This window comes from Odocoileus virginianus, chromosome 16 (assembly GCF_023699985.2).
Source record: "Odocoileus virginianus isolate 20LAN1187 ecotype Illinois chromosome 16, Ovbor_1.2, whole genome shotgun sequence".
In the NCBI taxonomy this organism is placed as follows: domain Eukaryota; kingdom Metazoa; phylum Chordata; class Mammalia; order Artiodactyla; family Cervidae; genus Odocoileus; species Odocoileus virginianus.
The window spans coordinates 55083516-55100158 of NC_069689.1; the positions used below are offsets into that span (position 1 = coordinate 55083516).

Sequence of the window (16643 nt, forward strand, 5' to 3'; positions counted from 1 at the left end):
GAGATATATATATCATGTTAGTTGAACCCTTTTCTCAGGCTCTGCTTTTAGGAAGTCTGACCTTAGAAACTGATTTCTGCAGAATCATTTATGCTAGCAAATACTCTACCTAGTGAAAAGTTAGAAACTTCCAAAGAGTCAGGGAGTGGGGTTTAAGTTAAATAAATTATGTAAAATTCATTGGATGGAACAATAAAATTCATTTTATAGGGAAATATTTCATATGAGAAAATGTTTATAATAGATTGTTAACCCTAGATGTGTAGAGATATGACAGTTTTATACCAAAAAATACACATATGGTTGACACATATGGATGACAATGGATGGTTCCACTAAAAATTACTAGAAAGTAATTCTAGTAGTGATTTTAATTTAGTAGCCTTGGAGTAGGTGACTTTTTTTTTGGCTTTCTTTGTGATGTTTTGTTTTCCTACTTATTATGAAACATAAGCTAGATTTGAAATAAAATTTCAAGATGCTACTTTTCCAAAGTATGATACAAGTCCACCTGCTCCAGAAGGTCATCACAAGTGTCACCTATATCCCCATCCAACTTTCTCTAAGCCCCCTTGTTTTCTCAATGGAAATTTGTTTTTACTCATTTTTTGGCCATGTTGCGGGGCACATGGGACCCTCAGTTCCAGGACAAGGGAGTGGTCCACCTACCACCTGTCACCTTCCACTGTGCCACTTGCAGTGGAAGTAGGGAGTCTTAACCATTAGACCACCAGGGAAGTCCCAGAAATTTGTTTTTAAATGCACTTTTTATTTTAGAATAAGTTTAGATGTATGGAAAAGTGGCAAGGGGAATTCTTATAATCCCTTCGACCACTTTTCCCTAATGTTAACATTTAACACACTGTTATTTCTTTTGAAATTAAGACAAAAGAATCCTTACAATATCCTTGGAATTTTCCTAACTATGCAAAGTGAAAAAGAAATCTTTTAAATCTCAAAAATAGGCCAATATTTCTGAACATAGGTGGAATATAAATCTGATAAAAGCATTTTAGACCCATATGATATTAGGGAAAGTATGACATTAGGGATTAAGGATGTATGTGTGTAACTGGTAGGTATTAAGGAATGTGTTAATCCTTCTGAATGATCATCATGGGTCAACACTCTGACAGGGACATTATGGCATTCTTAGTCTATGCCCTGCTGATATAAGAAAAAAAAATCAGTGCTGCTTTACAGAGAGCTTCTTGCACTGGGGGGATTTTCTTTAAACTGTGCTCCTTACCTTGTCTTTCTTTAGGTCATTTTGGATCTGGTGTTGCCTCTTATTTCATATTCTTGAGATGGTTATTTGGAATCAATATTGTGCTCATGATTATGACAGGTGCTTTTATTGTTCTTCCAGAGGTAAGAACTATATCAGGAGAGTTTAAAAGTGCCATTTGTTATAATGAAGAGATGTTTAAAGCTGTAGTATAAGACAGGCACCCTCATTATCCTCGTGGGAAGGATAATCTGTGTGTCCAAACAGGGCTTGGTGAACTTTTTTCAGTAAAGGGCCAGATAGTAAATATTTCAGTCTTCGTGGGCTTCTTAAATTTGCCACATCATACAAAAGTAACTAATAAGCCCTAGGTCACTAGTAAGTATGGCTGCATTCTGATAAAATTTTATTTATGAGTACTGAGTCACTCAGTCGTGTCTGACTCTTTGCGACCCCATAGACTGTAGCCCCCGGACTCCTCTGTCCATGGGATTCTCTAGGCAAGAATATTGGAGTGGGTAGCCATTCCCTTCTCCAGGGGATCTTCCTGACCCAGGGACTGAACCCAGGTCTCCTGCATAGCATACAGATTCTTTACCATCTGAGCCACCTGGGAAGCAATTTTGGATTTTTTTCCAACCATTTAAAAATGTGCAATGGTCTCCCCAGATGGTTCAGTGGTAAAGAATCCAACTGTCAAGCAGGAGATGTGGAGTTGATTCCTGGGTTAGGAAGATCCTCCAGAGAAGAAAATGGCAACCTACTCCAGCATTCTTGCCTGGGAAATCCCAAGGGCAGAGGAGCCTGGGGGTCTATAGTCCATGGGGTCGCAAAGAGTTGGATATGACTTAGCCGCTAAACCACCACCACTCAAACCTTCCTTAGCTCTTGGGCCACACAAAAGGAAGTGTTAGGCTGGATTTGGCTTATGGGCCAGTGTGTAGACATTGTGTTAAAGTAAAATCCATTTCTCAACTAAACTTTATCTTTGCAAAGCAAATGGGACCATTTCCTATGCCATTATAGAAAGCCAGTGGCTTCAATCATCCTCCCTTAGAAGCCATGTCCAGCCTAGAGAGTACACTCAGACTGGCCGCAATCAGGCAAATGAAAGTCTGGCTACTCATGATGAATTCCTTATCAATAAGTATCAAGCAGAATCCACCTCCTAAGAGTCTTGTAGGTGCAGCATCTTCACAGGTGCATGGAGATCAGTGGCCCCTTTTCTTCTGGTCCCTTACCACCCAGAGGACTGCATGATCGCCCTTCCTCTGTCACCAGCTCATTGCAGGCCAACCATTTGGAAGCACAGCCAGCAAGACCATCCCCAAGGAGCATATTGCATCTGCCCAAGATCTGGACACCGTTTGGTCTCTAGGGGTGAGGTTCATGCCCAGCCACACTCTTGTCTCGAAGTGGGAGGGGGTTGTGAATGTTCTAGAACCTAGGAGTCAGAAATGACACCAAGTGCTCTCTCTGCAGGGTTACCTCCAGTACTCAGTCCTCTTCTATGGCTACTACGGCAGGGAGAGACGGATCGGGAGAGCTGGCTACCGGCTGCCCTTGGCCTATTTCCTGGTGGGGATGGCGGTGTTTGCTTACAGCTTTATCATCCTCTTAAAAAAGTATGTCCGTTCAGTTCCTCAAAATCCATGCCAAAATGCTGTGGATGATCTCATTTCATCTTGTCACTAACCCTGCAAAATCAGGGCATACATCTGCCCATGTTACAGATTAGGTGTGGCCTCCCTGCTTAGTTGTATCTGACTCTGCAACGACTGTATGAATAACATACAGGTTATTCTGTCCATGTAATTTTCCAGGCATGAAAGGATTGGGTTCCCATTTCCTTCTCCAAGGGGATCTTTCCAATCCAAGGATTAAATCTGTGCCTCCTGCATTGGCATGCGGATTCTTTAGCACTAGTGCCATCAGGGAAGCTCTGATCTGTGAACACTCCAGCTTGTCTTCATCACACTGCCCCTTGCGTCATCATAACAAAGTTCAGGGAGAAGGGATTAGGATAAAGATAAAACAGTCATCATCATCATTATCATCAAGCAGATAAAACCTAGATGCGCAGTGACTTGAGTAACTTAAGAGTTCACACAAAAATGGGTACATGTTATGTACATGTATGTTACATGTTAGGAACATGATATGACTGAGTCCCTTCGCTCTGCACCTGAAACTATCACAGCATTGTTAATCTGCTATCAGTTCAGTTGATGTCCAACTCATTTCAACCCCATGGACTATGCCACACTAGGCTTCCCCGTCTATCACCAACTCCTGGAGCTTGCTCAAACTCATATCCATTGTGTCAGTGATGCCATCCAACCATCTCATCTTCTGTCATCCTCTTCTCCTCCTGCCTTCAATCTTCCCCAGCATCAGGGTCTTTTCCAATGAGTCAGTTCTTTGCATCAGGTGGCCAAAGTATTTGAGTTGCAGCTTTAGCATCAGTCTTTCCAATGAATATTCAGGACTGATTTCCTTTAGGATTGACTGGTTTGATCCCCTTGCAGTCCAAAACCCCAATAAGAAATAAAAAGTTAAAGAAAAACAGGAACATGATAAAAATCAGCAAATAAGAATATTGTTGAAATATGTTTATTGATATGTAAGGTTATGTTTATAATTATGGTTATAATTAGATTATTATAAAACAGAAAAAACAGCAGGTGGTGCTAGTGGTAAAGAATCTGCCTGCCAGTGCAAAAGAAGCAAGAGATGTGCATTCCATCTCTGGGTTGGGAAGATCTGCTGGAGAAGGAAATGGAAGCCCACTCTAGTATTCTTGCCTGGATAAATTCCATGGACAGAGGAACCTAGTGGGCTATATATAGTCCATGGGGCTGCAGAGAGTCAGACACAACTGAGTGACTGAGCATACATACTCACATACAGGGAGATGCAGAGTGACTTGAGGACCGAAAGTTCACAGGAAGCTTTCCAGCTTAGCCTCTGGGGGGCCTCAAGACCCCACCTACAACACAAACCCTTTGCTGGATGTTAGAGTTTAAGAGACAAATTGCTGTCAACTCTGGAGCAGGAAACGTGGATAGACAGAGAGGGAAAAGCTTCTAAGAGGAGAGATGCTCTAGAGCAGCAGACTTTTGGCACTGGGGACCAGTTTCATGGAAGACCATTTTCCCATGGACAGGGTAGGGGATGGTTTTGGGATAATTCAAGCACATTACATTTATTGTGCATTTTATTTCTATTATTATTACATTGTGATATGAAATAATTATACACCTCACCATAATGCACACTCTGGGAGCCCTGAGCTTGTTTTCCTACAACTAGACAGTCCCATCTCAGGGTGATGAGAGGGATGGGGTGCAAGTGAAGTAGAGATGAAGCTTCGTTAGCAGCCCAGTGCAGCCTGGTTCTTAATAGGCCACGGACTGGTACTGGTGCTTGGCCCAGGGGTTGGGGACTGCTGGCCTGAAGGACAGAATCATGACTCCTGCCTTACATCTGATGCAAAGTCCTGTATAAGAGGTATCTGACAGGCTCCCACTTGGTGGGGTGGTTGCTTCATTGGGCAGGGGCTCCAAGGAGAACTGATTCAGTTCAAAGTAAAAAGGTTTGTTTCACAACCACAGCTGCACCAGTGCAGTGAGTGCACACACTCACAGGGACCTCCTGACCACTAGTGATGGGAGAGCTTATGCAAAGGACTCACCCAAGAATTTGCTGTTTTCATACTGTTCAAAGCGGGTGGTGAGTTCACAAGCCACAAGCGGGGCTGAACCCAGTCAGGGTTCTGCCTGTCCACACGTAGATGGGGCTCCTTGCTCCACATGGACCCACAGCAGCACCCAGTGGCTGAGCCTGTTTCCGACACTGTTCTTGCATGACCCTTTCTGGTCTTTTTGTAAAAAATTTTAATTAGTGTTTAGTTGACTTTTCAATATTGTGTAAGTTTAAGGTGTACAGCAAAGTGAATCAGTTACACCTATATATGTGTGCTCATGTGCTCAGTCGCTCAGTCCTGTCTGACTCTCTGTGACCCTATAGACTGTAACCCACCAGGCTCCTCTGTCCATGGAATTCTCCAAGTAAGAATACTGGAGTGGGTTGCCACTTCCTACTCCAGGGGATCTTTCTGACCCAGAGACTGAACCCACCTCTCTTGCATCTCCTGCATTGGCAGGTGGATTCTTTACCACTAGCGCCACCTGGGGGAAACTTACATATACACATGTTCACAGATTGTTTTCCAATATAGGCAATTACAGAGTATTGAGTAGCATTCCCTGTGGTATGCAGCAGATCCTTATTAATTACCTGTTTTATATATATCAATGTGTATGTGTCAATCCCAGTGTTCCAGTTTATCCCCTCCCCCACTCTTATCCCACCCCCAGTAACCCTAAGTTTATGTTATACATCTTAACTCTGCTTTGGTTTTGTAGGTAAGTTCATTTGTAGATTTTTTGTTTTTTAAGATTCCACATAGAAGTGATATCATAAGATATTTGTCTTTACCTGACCTACTTCACTTAGTATGAGGATCTCTAGTTGCATCCATGTTACTGCAAATGGCATTGTTATTCTTTTTATGGTTGAGTAATACTCCATTGTTTATACACACCACATATTCATCTATTCCTCTGTTGGTGGATGTTTAGGTTGCTTCCATGTGCTGGCTGTTGTGAGTGGTGCTGCAGTGAACACTGGGGGCATGTGTCTTTTTTGAATTACGTTTTCTCTGGTCCTCTCGTGCAGGATGGCTAAGAACTCCCGCACGAGCCTCGCCAGCGCTTCCAGTGAAAACTACACGTTCTGCTGGCGGGTGTTCTGCGCTTGGGATTACCTCATTGGCAACCCAGAGGCGGCCGAGAGCAAAACCGCAGCCATCGTGAACAGCATCAGGGTGAGTTAGGGAGCCGTCCAGGCTGCCAGGAGTCGGGGCTCTGCAGACCACAGCCTTTACAGCAAGAGCCGCTGGCCCTCTGTCGGGGGTCAGCGTGGTCCCGTTCCCACGGCACTCAGACCAAGGCAGCCACAGCCTCCAACGTCACGTGACATGATGTGTCCCCCACATGCCCCCAAACAATTCGATGGTGTGCAGGAGAGAAACACTGGAACTTTAAAAAAAAATTTCATCCTTCTAAAATTTCCATGTGTGTATCTGTGTTAATTTGCATAATGGATTACTACCTTGTTGCATGCATATAACTTGTAAATGAATAAATACATCTATGTGGGAGCTACAACCTCTTAGTGTTGACTTAGAAGATAACACAGTAAAAAGCATTCAGAGACAGAGCTCCTGAACAACATTACAGCTAAATGGTGCCACTTCTGAGAAAAACATGATTTAGATCATTTTGATGATCTCAATAATTTATTTCTCCATTTCTTCTTTCCATTCTCCAGTTGCCTTTTTTAGTCTATTATTATACAAAGTGCTGATATAGAATGAAGTCTAGATGTTGAATTTATGATTAAAAATACTGGATAAGTCATTTCTCTCATAAGCTATTTGTAAAAACTTATGATTAATGAAAATACTAAGCTTTCAATACTGTATGTGTCTTTCTTTAAAGGAGGCTATACTGGAAGAACAGGAAAAGAAGAAAAGCAAAAACCTGTATGTATGACAAACTCCCCATACTAGAGTCATTGATAAGCTGTTTTAATTTGGTGCCAAAATCACCAGAGTCTATCTTATTTTCATACCACGTCAGGCAGTTCTTTTTTCTTAAAATCTATCCATCTCTTAATGTGGTATGTAGGAACCCTATAATTTTTCCCTCTTTAAGCATATTTACGATTTATTTATTTGGCTGTGACCGGTCTTAGTTGTGGCATGCGGGATGTAGTGCTCTGTTGACTATTTAGTTGCTCAGTCATGTCTGACTCTTTGCGACCCAATGGTCTGTAGCACACCAGGCTCCCCTGTCCTTCACTATCTTCTGGAGTTTACTCAAATTCATGTCCATTGAGTTGGTGATCCTATCTAACCATCTTCTCCTTCTGCCTTTGATCTTTCCCAGCATCAGGGTCTCTTAAATGATTTGGCTCTTTGAATCTGGTGTCATAAGTATTGGAGCTTTAGCTTCAGCATCAGTCCTTCCAATGAATATTCAGGGTTGATCTCCATTAGGATTGACTGGTATACAGAGCAGTGTTTATATGTTGATCCCAACCTCTCAATTCATCCTACCCCCTTGGGGTCTAGGCATTTGTTCTCTACATCAGTCTCTCTTTCTGCTCTGCAAATAAGTCATCTCTACCATTTTTCTAAATGCCACATATAAGTGATAATTGTGCTGTGTTTTTTTCTCTGTCTGACTTAACCTCACTTTGAATGGCAGTCTCTAGGTCCATCCTCACTGGTGGTTTAAGCTCATGGTTAGTTCCTGAGATGCAGAAAAAGCCTGTCCAGGGGATGCTGGAGACCTGGGGAGTTGAGGAAACACCAGCCCCTGAGAGGAAGCAGTTGTTATGGGGAGATGGACTCTCCATAGGGTGTTGAAAAATGGATTCTAGCCCTCTCTTTGTCATTAATTTCTATGACCCCGAAATGCCCTTGACTCTTCAGGGCCACTGCTTCCTCAGCTACGAAATGAAAGGATGGGACTCCATCTATGTTCTCAGGGGGCAGAGAGCCACCCACATGAGGATTACCTGCAAGGTGCTGCAAATGCAGATCCCTCCAATGCCCACCTTGACTGACAGAATTAACATCTCTGAGAGTGAGACCCAAGACTCCACATTCTTAGCATGTCTCACAGAGCAAACCTCACAGGTGATTTAGATGTTCCCTCAAATGTGAAAGCTGCAGCCATCCTGAACTCATCCCCATTCAAAAATGTCTCATTTGGTGATTCATTATTACAAGCAAACAAATCAGCAGAAAGCCCAGTTCTCATTTCTCTCCCACACACAAATTCTGAATCCTGATTCTGTCAAAATGTGAGGAAGATATGCATATGGACGCCCTGTGTGGAGCCTGGCGTACTGTCCCCACACCTGCCTCTCCCTGCAGGGCAGTGACCATCTGCCTGCGGGTCGTGGCCAACATCCTGGTGCTTGTCTCACTTGCTGGGAGCATCTATCTCATCTACTTCGTGGTGGACCGGTCTCAGAAGCTGGCACAGTCCAAGAAGGAGCTGACACTCTGGGAGAAGAACGAGGTACCCACACACAGTGGCAGACCCTCCTCTGTTTCCTGGGTGTTTCTTATTTTTTGTTTTTAATGAATTAATTAATTTGCACCAGGTCTTAGTTGCAGCATGCAGGATTTTTAGTTGCAGCATGTGGGATCTAGTTCCCCAACCAGGGATGAAACCCATGCCCTCTGTACTGGGAGTGCAGAGTCTTAGCCACTGGACCACCAGGGAAGTCCCCCCTGTGGTGTTTCTTAAGTGGATTCACTGGAAGTATCTCCATGGAAAAACTGTAGTCCTCTTATTCTAGAGCATGGATCACAAGGGCTTGGAACCAGAGTGGCAACACTCGAGCTTGGCTGAATGATATCCCCAGTCTTAATGAGGAAGGTTTTGATTCAAAACCACCCTCAAGATCTGTACATTCTTTCCCTTGGAGTTGCACTGCTGACTGTGCTTTGCTTTCTTGGCTTTGTGTTTCTTTATATGCATGTTTCCAGAAACTGACTTCACCAGGATTTGAATTAGCAATTGCATTGTCTTCCATTGCATGTGTCGAAGTTGACCACATGGGGATTGTTGAACATTTAGGTGGTTTCCATATTTTTATATTTTGCCTGTGCTGGGTCTTCGCTGCAGTGTGCAGGCTTCTCTTGTTGCAGTATATGGGTTTAATTGCCCCAAGGCATGTGGGATCTTAGTTCCCCAACCAGGGATCGAACCTGCATCCCCTGCACTGGAAGGTGGATTCTTAACTATTGGACCACCAGGAAAGTCCCTCTGTATTTCTAAGTCACAATATTGCTTCCCAAAATAGCCTCACACCAATGGCTCATTTTTGTAAAAGTCCTTTCCCCTCCATTTATGTGACTATTCCCACGAATAGAAGATTACCAAGAGAAAGGTTACAAACAGTTTTATAATTCTTACTCATTATTATAAGACTCTGGTCCTGAAAGTTTGGTTTGATTTACCTGTAAATATTTGAATTGCAGAAGTAGCACAAATGCCACCTCTCAGACCACTTCTATGAAAATGACTAAAAACAAAGTGTGCAGGCAATATATTCATCCCCAATGTACAATAATTTTCCAGAATAGACTGCATTACAGAGTCTCTTCTCATACCTCTGTATTTTATGTCAGTTAAGTGGGTTATAGAAATATGTTCTTGTGTGTGGATAGTTAGATAAATTTTTGAAAGATAAATTCAGAAATTATTTCTTCTTTAGCTCACAGCTCTCATGTACCAGCTAAGCCTCTGCTTTCACTTACCATAAATACAGAGAAACAAGAGTCATTTGAAAGTAATGCTCTAGATAATTTTGCATGTGCAGAAAGAATATTTATTACCTCTCAGACTTTCCTTTTCTGTTCTTAACAGCTACACTTATTTTCTTCTTCCATCCAAGGTAAGGAAAGTATACATAGAATAAGACAGTAATTTAAGAAGGTGACCAAAACACCAGTGAATCCCAAATGGCACATATGAGAGTCTTCAGTTTAAGGAAGGTTCCTAGAAAGAATAGGGCTTCCCTGGGGGCTCAGTTGGTAAAGAATCTGCCTGCAATGCAGGAGACATGGATTGGATCCCTGGCTTGGGAAGATCCCCTGGAGAAGGAAATGGCAACCCACTCCAGTATTCTTGCCTGAAAGAATATCATGGACAGAGGAGCCTGGTGGACTGGAGTCCATGGGGTTGCAAAGAGTCGAACATGACTTAGCGACTAAACTACCACTGCCATCACTGCAAAGAATAAACCCATGGCAAACTGGCCTTGTCAAACAGCTATTAGCTAAGATCTGGGGGAGGTTTTCCATGTAAGAACTGCAGGATTCTCTGAATACCCCTCTCCCCTACCAAACATTAGGCTATGAGATCAACTGTCAGGTGATGAAGCCTGAGATTTGGGGGTGGGGAGCCCTCGGAGGAGCTTGGTGGGGCATGCATTCTCTTGTAGGTGAGTGTGGTGGTCTCCCTTGTCACCATGCTGGCACCATCGGCCTTCGACCTTATCGCCGCCTTGGAGATGTACCACCCACGAACCACACTGCGCTTCCAGCTGGCAAGGTACGGCCACCGTGCTGGGAGGTTTCCTTATGGGTCCACTGTCTGGCCACCCACTGTGGAAACTCAGTCTCTCAGGAGCCAGGGCTTGCTTTGCCCCTCCCCGCCAGTCTTAGCACAGGACTAGCCCTATGGAGTGTCTTAGCTACCAGGGTTGAACGATGGGAAGGAGGGGGAAGAGGAGGTAGGGAGAGAGGAGGGGGCTGGAGAGGAAAGACCAGGAGGACTGAATGGAAGAGATGGATGAAAGGGTGGTGATGAGATAAGAGGAAAAGAGGAGGAGGGCGGGAGGGATGGAGAAGATGAGAAGAGGGGGAGACAGGCAGAAAAAGTAGATGCGAGAGAAAGGACCAGAAGATGAAGGAAAGGCTGCCCTGTTTTGCCCACACTTGGAGTCCCTCGGTTGGATTGACCACAAGAGGTGAGAGACTCTTGCTGTCTTTCCAGATGTGAGATGAACATAATGCTTTACTCATAATTCCCCAAAGCACAGACCCATAGAGGTTCTTGTGGGTAAGTCAGGGGGCCATGGGGGCTGTGTCAGGATGGTCAGTGGGTGTTCAGCAGGTGGTAGATGCAGATGTGAGCCACAGCAGTCTGAGGACAGGGGAGATCAGAGGGGCTGGCCTCATGAAACCACATTTCATTGCTAGCATTGGCTTCAACACTGTCTTACTGAAAAATCTCCGTCTCCTCCCTGGAGCAGCCTCTTTGTCAGGAGACGTGCAGCTTTAGGGGAGGTTCTGTTAGGGTGATGGTTGCAGAGGGCAGGGATATTAGAACATGGCTTACTTGTCTCCCAACCCTCTGGGGCCTCCAGTGCTTTGATTGTATTTCCTCTTGTAACACTGGATCATGTTCTACAGAACAGATTTCCCCCAGATCACTTTGTGAAGAATGACTCTCTTTCAGGAGTAGGCAAATATTTTCTGTAAAGGACCAAGTACCTCTTTTTGATTGTGCTGGTCTATGAAATCTCTGAAGAGAGAATATGAAGGCCTATGAAGGCTCAATTCTGAGGTCATAGTAGGGAAGTGACCATGGACCATACAGCATCTATGGGGTGTGGCTGTGTTTCTTGCAGTTTTATTTCCAGAAATAGAAGAGGGTAGGATTTGGCTAAAAGGCTGTTATTTGCCAGCCTTGAAGTCCAACGGAAGTCCAATTGTCATTTCAAAGATAGAAAAACAACACTTGAAAGATCAGGGGATGGCATGTGTAAACCCCTCATCCAGGGTGGCTCTGGGGAGATGGGTGGTCCAGCCCCCGGGCTCGAACCCTTGCCTCTGTGCTGCGCTCAGCACCTCCTCTGTCAACCCAGGAGAGAGAAGAGCATTCCTCAGCAGCTCCCTCACAGGTAGACATCAGGGAGAAGCAATACTATGATTGCATTCTTAGTATACAGATTGGCCTCGTTGTTCTTGCTCAAAACTAGAGAAACAGAGGCATCGATACACTTGCCCCTCATGAGTTCAGGCTACCATTTTTTTTTTTTTACATAATCTGATTCTGAAGGAAACCAAGGGTGACAACCAACCACTGTCTTAGCCTAAGCATGATAGTCACTCCAGAATCATGGTAGAAGCATGGATCAGACAGAAGCATGGATTTTGTGTGGTGGTCTGCTCATTCAAGGTGGGTTTGTGGCTTTCAGGGTCCTTGTACTCTATCTGGGGAACCTCTACAGTCTGATCATCGCCCTCCTGGACAAAGTTAACAGCATGAGCATTGAGGTGAGTGCTCTGCCCTGGGAACTTGCCCAGCTGCCCACTGCCTCCCCCATACCACACACAGGCACATGTTCACATATACATATACACACACACACAAACATTTACACACATATATGCACATGCACACACACATGCATACACATATATGTGTGAACACACAGGTGCATACATATATACACATACACATGTGTGTGCACACATATGCGTGCACATAAACACATGCATATATATGCATACACACACACACACACACACACACACATTGGGCTTCCTAGGTGGCGCTAGTGGTAAAGAACCTGCCTGCCAGTGCAACAGATGGAAGAGGTGCAGGTGAATCCCTGGGTCGTGAAGATCCCTTGGAGGAGGAAATGGCAACCCACTCCAGTATTCTTGCCTGGAGAATTCCATGGACAGAGGATCCTGGTGGGCTACAGTTCATGGGGTTGCAAAGAGTCATACATGACTGAAGTGACTTAGCATGCAGCACGTATACAAATATACATACATATGCATGCATACACACAAACAGATGTACACATATATACACAGTACACACAGAGACACACATACACACATGCACACACACATATACACACACATAAGGGCAATCGTCAATATTGTCAGCATTACTGCTTATACTTGCACTCCATTCTTCATGTTGGAAATTCAATTCAGTTGTGGTCTTCTCAACATAAGAATGGGAAAATTAGTCCCAAGATAGAGAAACTGAGGCCAGAATTGATGGCTAGTCACTGATAAGTGCTAGAATGAGAATCTGGGCTTCCTGACTCTCTTTCCTGGAATTCCACCAGAAAAAGCCATCAACAGCTCTGGTAAATGATCCTGGAAGAACTGCAGGCCATGTGACCCACTCAGAAAATCAGGAGAATATAAACATCTTATGGAGAACAGTTCAGAGCAGCCCCCTCCCAATACCCACCAGGGGATCCACTCCCAGCCTAGGATAGGTTTGGAGCTCATGTTAAACCTGATCCACCTGTGAGAATATCCCAAAGGGTAGGGGGAGGCGAGGCAGGGAAGAGGAGCTTTCTTAGGGTTGTTTATATAAGCCATACCTGACTAACATCAAATCTTGCAGCTTGTAAGACAGCAGAGGCCATGGGGAGTAATGGTTCTGCATCAGGGCTTCGGTGTTGCAAAGACGGGGTCCCCACCTGCCACCTACTAGCATCTTACTTCATTTAGCTGAGCTTCATCTCATCTATCACATCTATAACATCCATTCCTAGTATGGAGCACTCATCTCATCTATCACATCTATCTTATCTATCACATCTCATCTATCACGTGGAATAATCATTCTCACCTGACACTCTCGTGAGAATGAGAAATAGAACAGGCCATAACTTAGGACAGCCTCTGACACTCACTAGTGACCAATAAACACTATTCATTACAATGTTCATTCCTGGACCCTTCCTAGTCAAGTGGTTATCAACCAAGCTAGAGAGAGTGGGAGAGTGAGAGAGAGAGAGATGGAGACAGAAACAGAGATGTAGAAAGAGATTATTTCAAAGCATTGCAATGATACCCTTGGTGTTCATGACAGATTGTTATTTACAAATACAGTAAGTCCCCTACATATGAACCTTCAAGTTGTGTACTTTCAAAGATGTGAATGTGCTACTGTGTGCTAGCTAAATTTAAGTGTACTACTGTACTTTTCAAGGTCCTGTACTGTTAGAATAAAAATGTTTTCTTTATTTTTTGGGTCTTATTTAATGTATTATTTGTGTGAAAAGTATTATAAACCTATGACCGTACAGTACTATACAGCAGATTGTGTTTGTTGGATACCTAGACTGACTTTGTTGGACTTTCGAACTCGATCTCATAACTGAACTTGTTCACATGTTGGGAACTAACTGTAACTGAGCAACCTCTTTTCTTCCTTCTCTCTGTCTGCAGGAAGCCACTCCCCAAAATAGCACAAGTCACTGGATAGATTCTACCTTTGCCACCAGGGCAGCCCCCGGAGAAGAGAGATGGTCCACACTTGGGCCTGGAATAGGGCTCAGGGGAAACAGCACGTGGGCCTTGGAAGAGGCCAACATTCCAACTTACATCTCACCTCTCTCAGGAGCCAACAAGACCACAGTCTCCACCCGGAGTCCGCAAGACCAATGCTGGGAGACCTACGTTGGACAGGTAGGTTGCTGTCCTTTATAAAACCCTTTTGAGTCGATTTCATCACTTGACTCTAGCAATTCTCTGACTGCCATTATGCCTCTTTTATAGAAAAGGAAAATAAGTTAATTGGGGGTTTAAGATTGCCCAGGTCTCAAAACAAATAATAATAATCAGAGTAAAAACTCCTGCAGTATTAACCATGTGCTTGACCCTGTTGTCAGTGCTTAGTCTAGAATTTTATTGTTATTATCCTTAGAACCAGAGATGAGGAAATTGAAGCACAAGAGGTTAAGTAACTTGCCCACATGACAGATAGTTAAGAGGCTTCCTTGATGGCTTAGTGGTAAAGAATCCTCCTGCAATGCAGGAGACACAGGAGATGTGGGTTTGATCCCTGGATCAGGAAGATCCCCTGTAGGAGGAAATGGTGACTCACTCCAGTATTCTTGCCCGGAAAATCCCGTGGACAGAGGAACCTGGTGGGCTATAGTCCATGGGGTCACAAAGGGTCGAACATGACTGAGCATACACACACGCACACGGATAATAAAAGCAGAGTGATGCCCCAAATGCAGGCATCTGCTCTAAACTGTGCTCTGAACCCATCTGCCTTTCACATTTGCTCTATTGTCTTGTACAGAGAATCTCCCTCCCCAGGTATTATCCCATAATCATGCCTCAAGTGGTCTCCTACTAAATGGCTCCCAATCATAGGTTTTTTTTTTTTTTTTCCTGGTTTGGTGTAATGCTGGCCTCAAATATAAAAATTCAAATGAACAAATTTTTTTTAAAGATTTTTTTTGATGTGGACCATTTTTTAGTCTTCCCAGTTTTGGGCTTCCCAGGTGACCCAGTGGTAAAGAATCAGCCTGTCAAGGCAGGAAACATAGGTTCCATCCCTGGGTTGAGAAAATCCCCTGGAGAAGGACATGGCAACCCACTCGAGTATTCCTGCCTGGAAAATTCCATGGACAGAAGAGCCTAGCAGGCTACAGTTCATGGAGTTGTAAAAAGTCGGACATGACTGAACACGCACATGCACAATTTTTTAGTCTTTATTGAATTTATGTTTTACAATATTGGTTCTGATCTATGTTTTGGTTTTTTGGCCCCGAGGCATATGGGATCTTAGCTCCCCAACCAAGGATTGAACCTGGCCTCCCTACATTGGAAGATGAAGTCTATACCACTGGACCACCAGGGAAGTCCCCAGATGAACAAATATTTATTGAGTGCCCATTGTGTACCAGAAATGGAGTCACCATTGGAGGGGGCCCAGTGGCTCAAGTCACAGAAATGAACAGAGATGGGAGGATCCTGACGAGAAAGTGGCCATGGGGAGGGCTGGGCATGGTGGCACACAAGGATGCCTTGTGTTTCAGGAGATGCTGAAGCTGTCTATCATCGACATGCTCTTCACCGTGGCCAGCATTCTGCTCATAGACTTCTTCCGAGGACTTTTCGTTCGGTACTTAAGTGACTACTGGTGCTGGGACCTGGAAAGCAAGTTTGTAAGTAAGATGCTGCTGGATCCACCCTTTCCTGATGGCCAGGCTGGGAAACTGACATGGCTGAGAGAAAACATGTGAGGGATGAGAGAAAGAATGTACAAAACCAAGTTTCCATTTCTTTTTTTTTTCCCCATTCACTATTTTCTGGGATGGCCACACAGACAATGGGAGCAAAGAATTCTATGCATGTCATGATAATGAACCAGTTTACACAAAGAACTTGGAATGTTTTTTAATGCAGAAGTTCATTTTCCCTTGTAGCCTGAATATGGGGAATTCAAAATTGCAGAGAACGTGTTACATTTAGTCTACAACCAAGGAATGATTTGGTATGTATCAAAACTTCTTCTTCCTGCCTGTGCTCACATCTAATCTGGGCTGAGATTTTTATTTACTTCGACTGGATGGGGTGTGACCATAGTAAACACAGTCATAAGAATTAAGAAAGGACATAAACAGTTTATGACTGAAGGATTTCATATGAATAGTCATTTCGGTAATGGTTTTTGAAGCATTTTGTGGAAAGGAATGATGAAAGAAATAGTCCATTTTTAGGCCACTATCAGTCCCTGCAAAACAAATAAGCAAACAAAACCGCACAAGAACCAAGAGCCAGTAGAATAAACTGTTGGGGAAGGTGGGGCTGGTGGCAGGGGGAGGCTAGGAGGAGCGGCTGCTGACCCCTCAGGAGGATTTCCTTCAGTAGCTGTGTCCCAGCGGGGAGCCTACCCTCAGCTCCCCATTCTCCTTTCATATTTTTTTTTGAGAATATTTATTTATTTTTTGGCTGTACTGGGTCTTGGTTGCTTTGTGCAGCCTTTCT

At 43.9% G+C, this 16643-nt stretch overlaps 1 protein-coding gene across 1 annotated transcript in view; it reads left to right on the forward strand.

The window, feature by feature from the left end:
- The window catches only part of TMC3 (transmembrane channel like 3), a 51790-nt gene that overhangs the window by 17070 nt on the left and 18077 nt on the right, over positions 1 to 16643 (forward strand). The window contains exons 5-15 of the mRNA XM_070478217.1: positions 1265 to 1371; positions 2510 to 2608; positions 2711 to 2853; positions 5969 to 6116; positions 6793 to 6836; positions 8238 to 8385; positions 10319 to 10428; positions 12080 to 12158; positions 14088 to 14327; positions 15692 to 15820; positions 16082 to 16149. Coding sequence (XP_070334318.1) covers positions 1265 to 1371; positions 2510 to 2608; positions 2711 to 2853; positions 5969 to 6116; positions 6793 to 6836; positions 8238 to 8385; positions 10319 to 10428; positions 12080 to 12158; positions 14088 to 14327; positions 15692 to 15820; positions 16082 to 16149 — 1315 coding nt within the window. The remainder of the gene's footprint in view (positions 1 to 1264; positions 1372 to 2509; positions 2609 to 2710; positions 2854 to 5968; positions 6117 to 6792; positions 6837 to 8237; positions 8386 to 10318; positions 10429 to 12079; positions 12159 to 14087; positions 14328 to 15691; positions 15821 to 16081; positions 16150 to 16643) is intronic.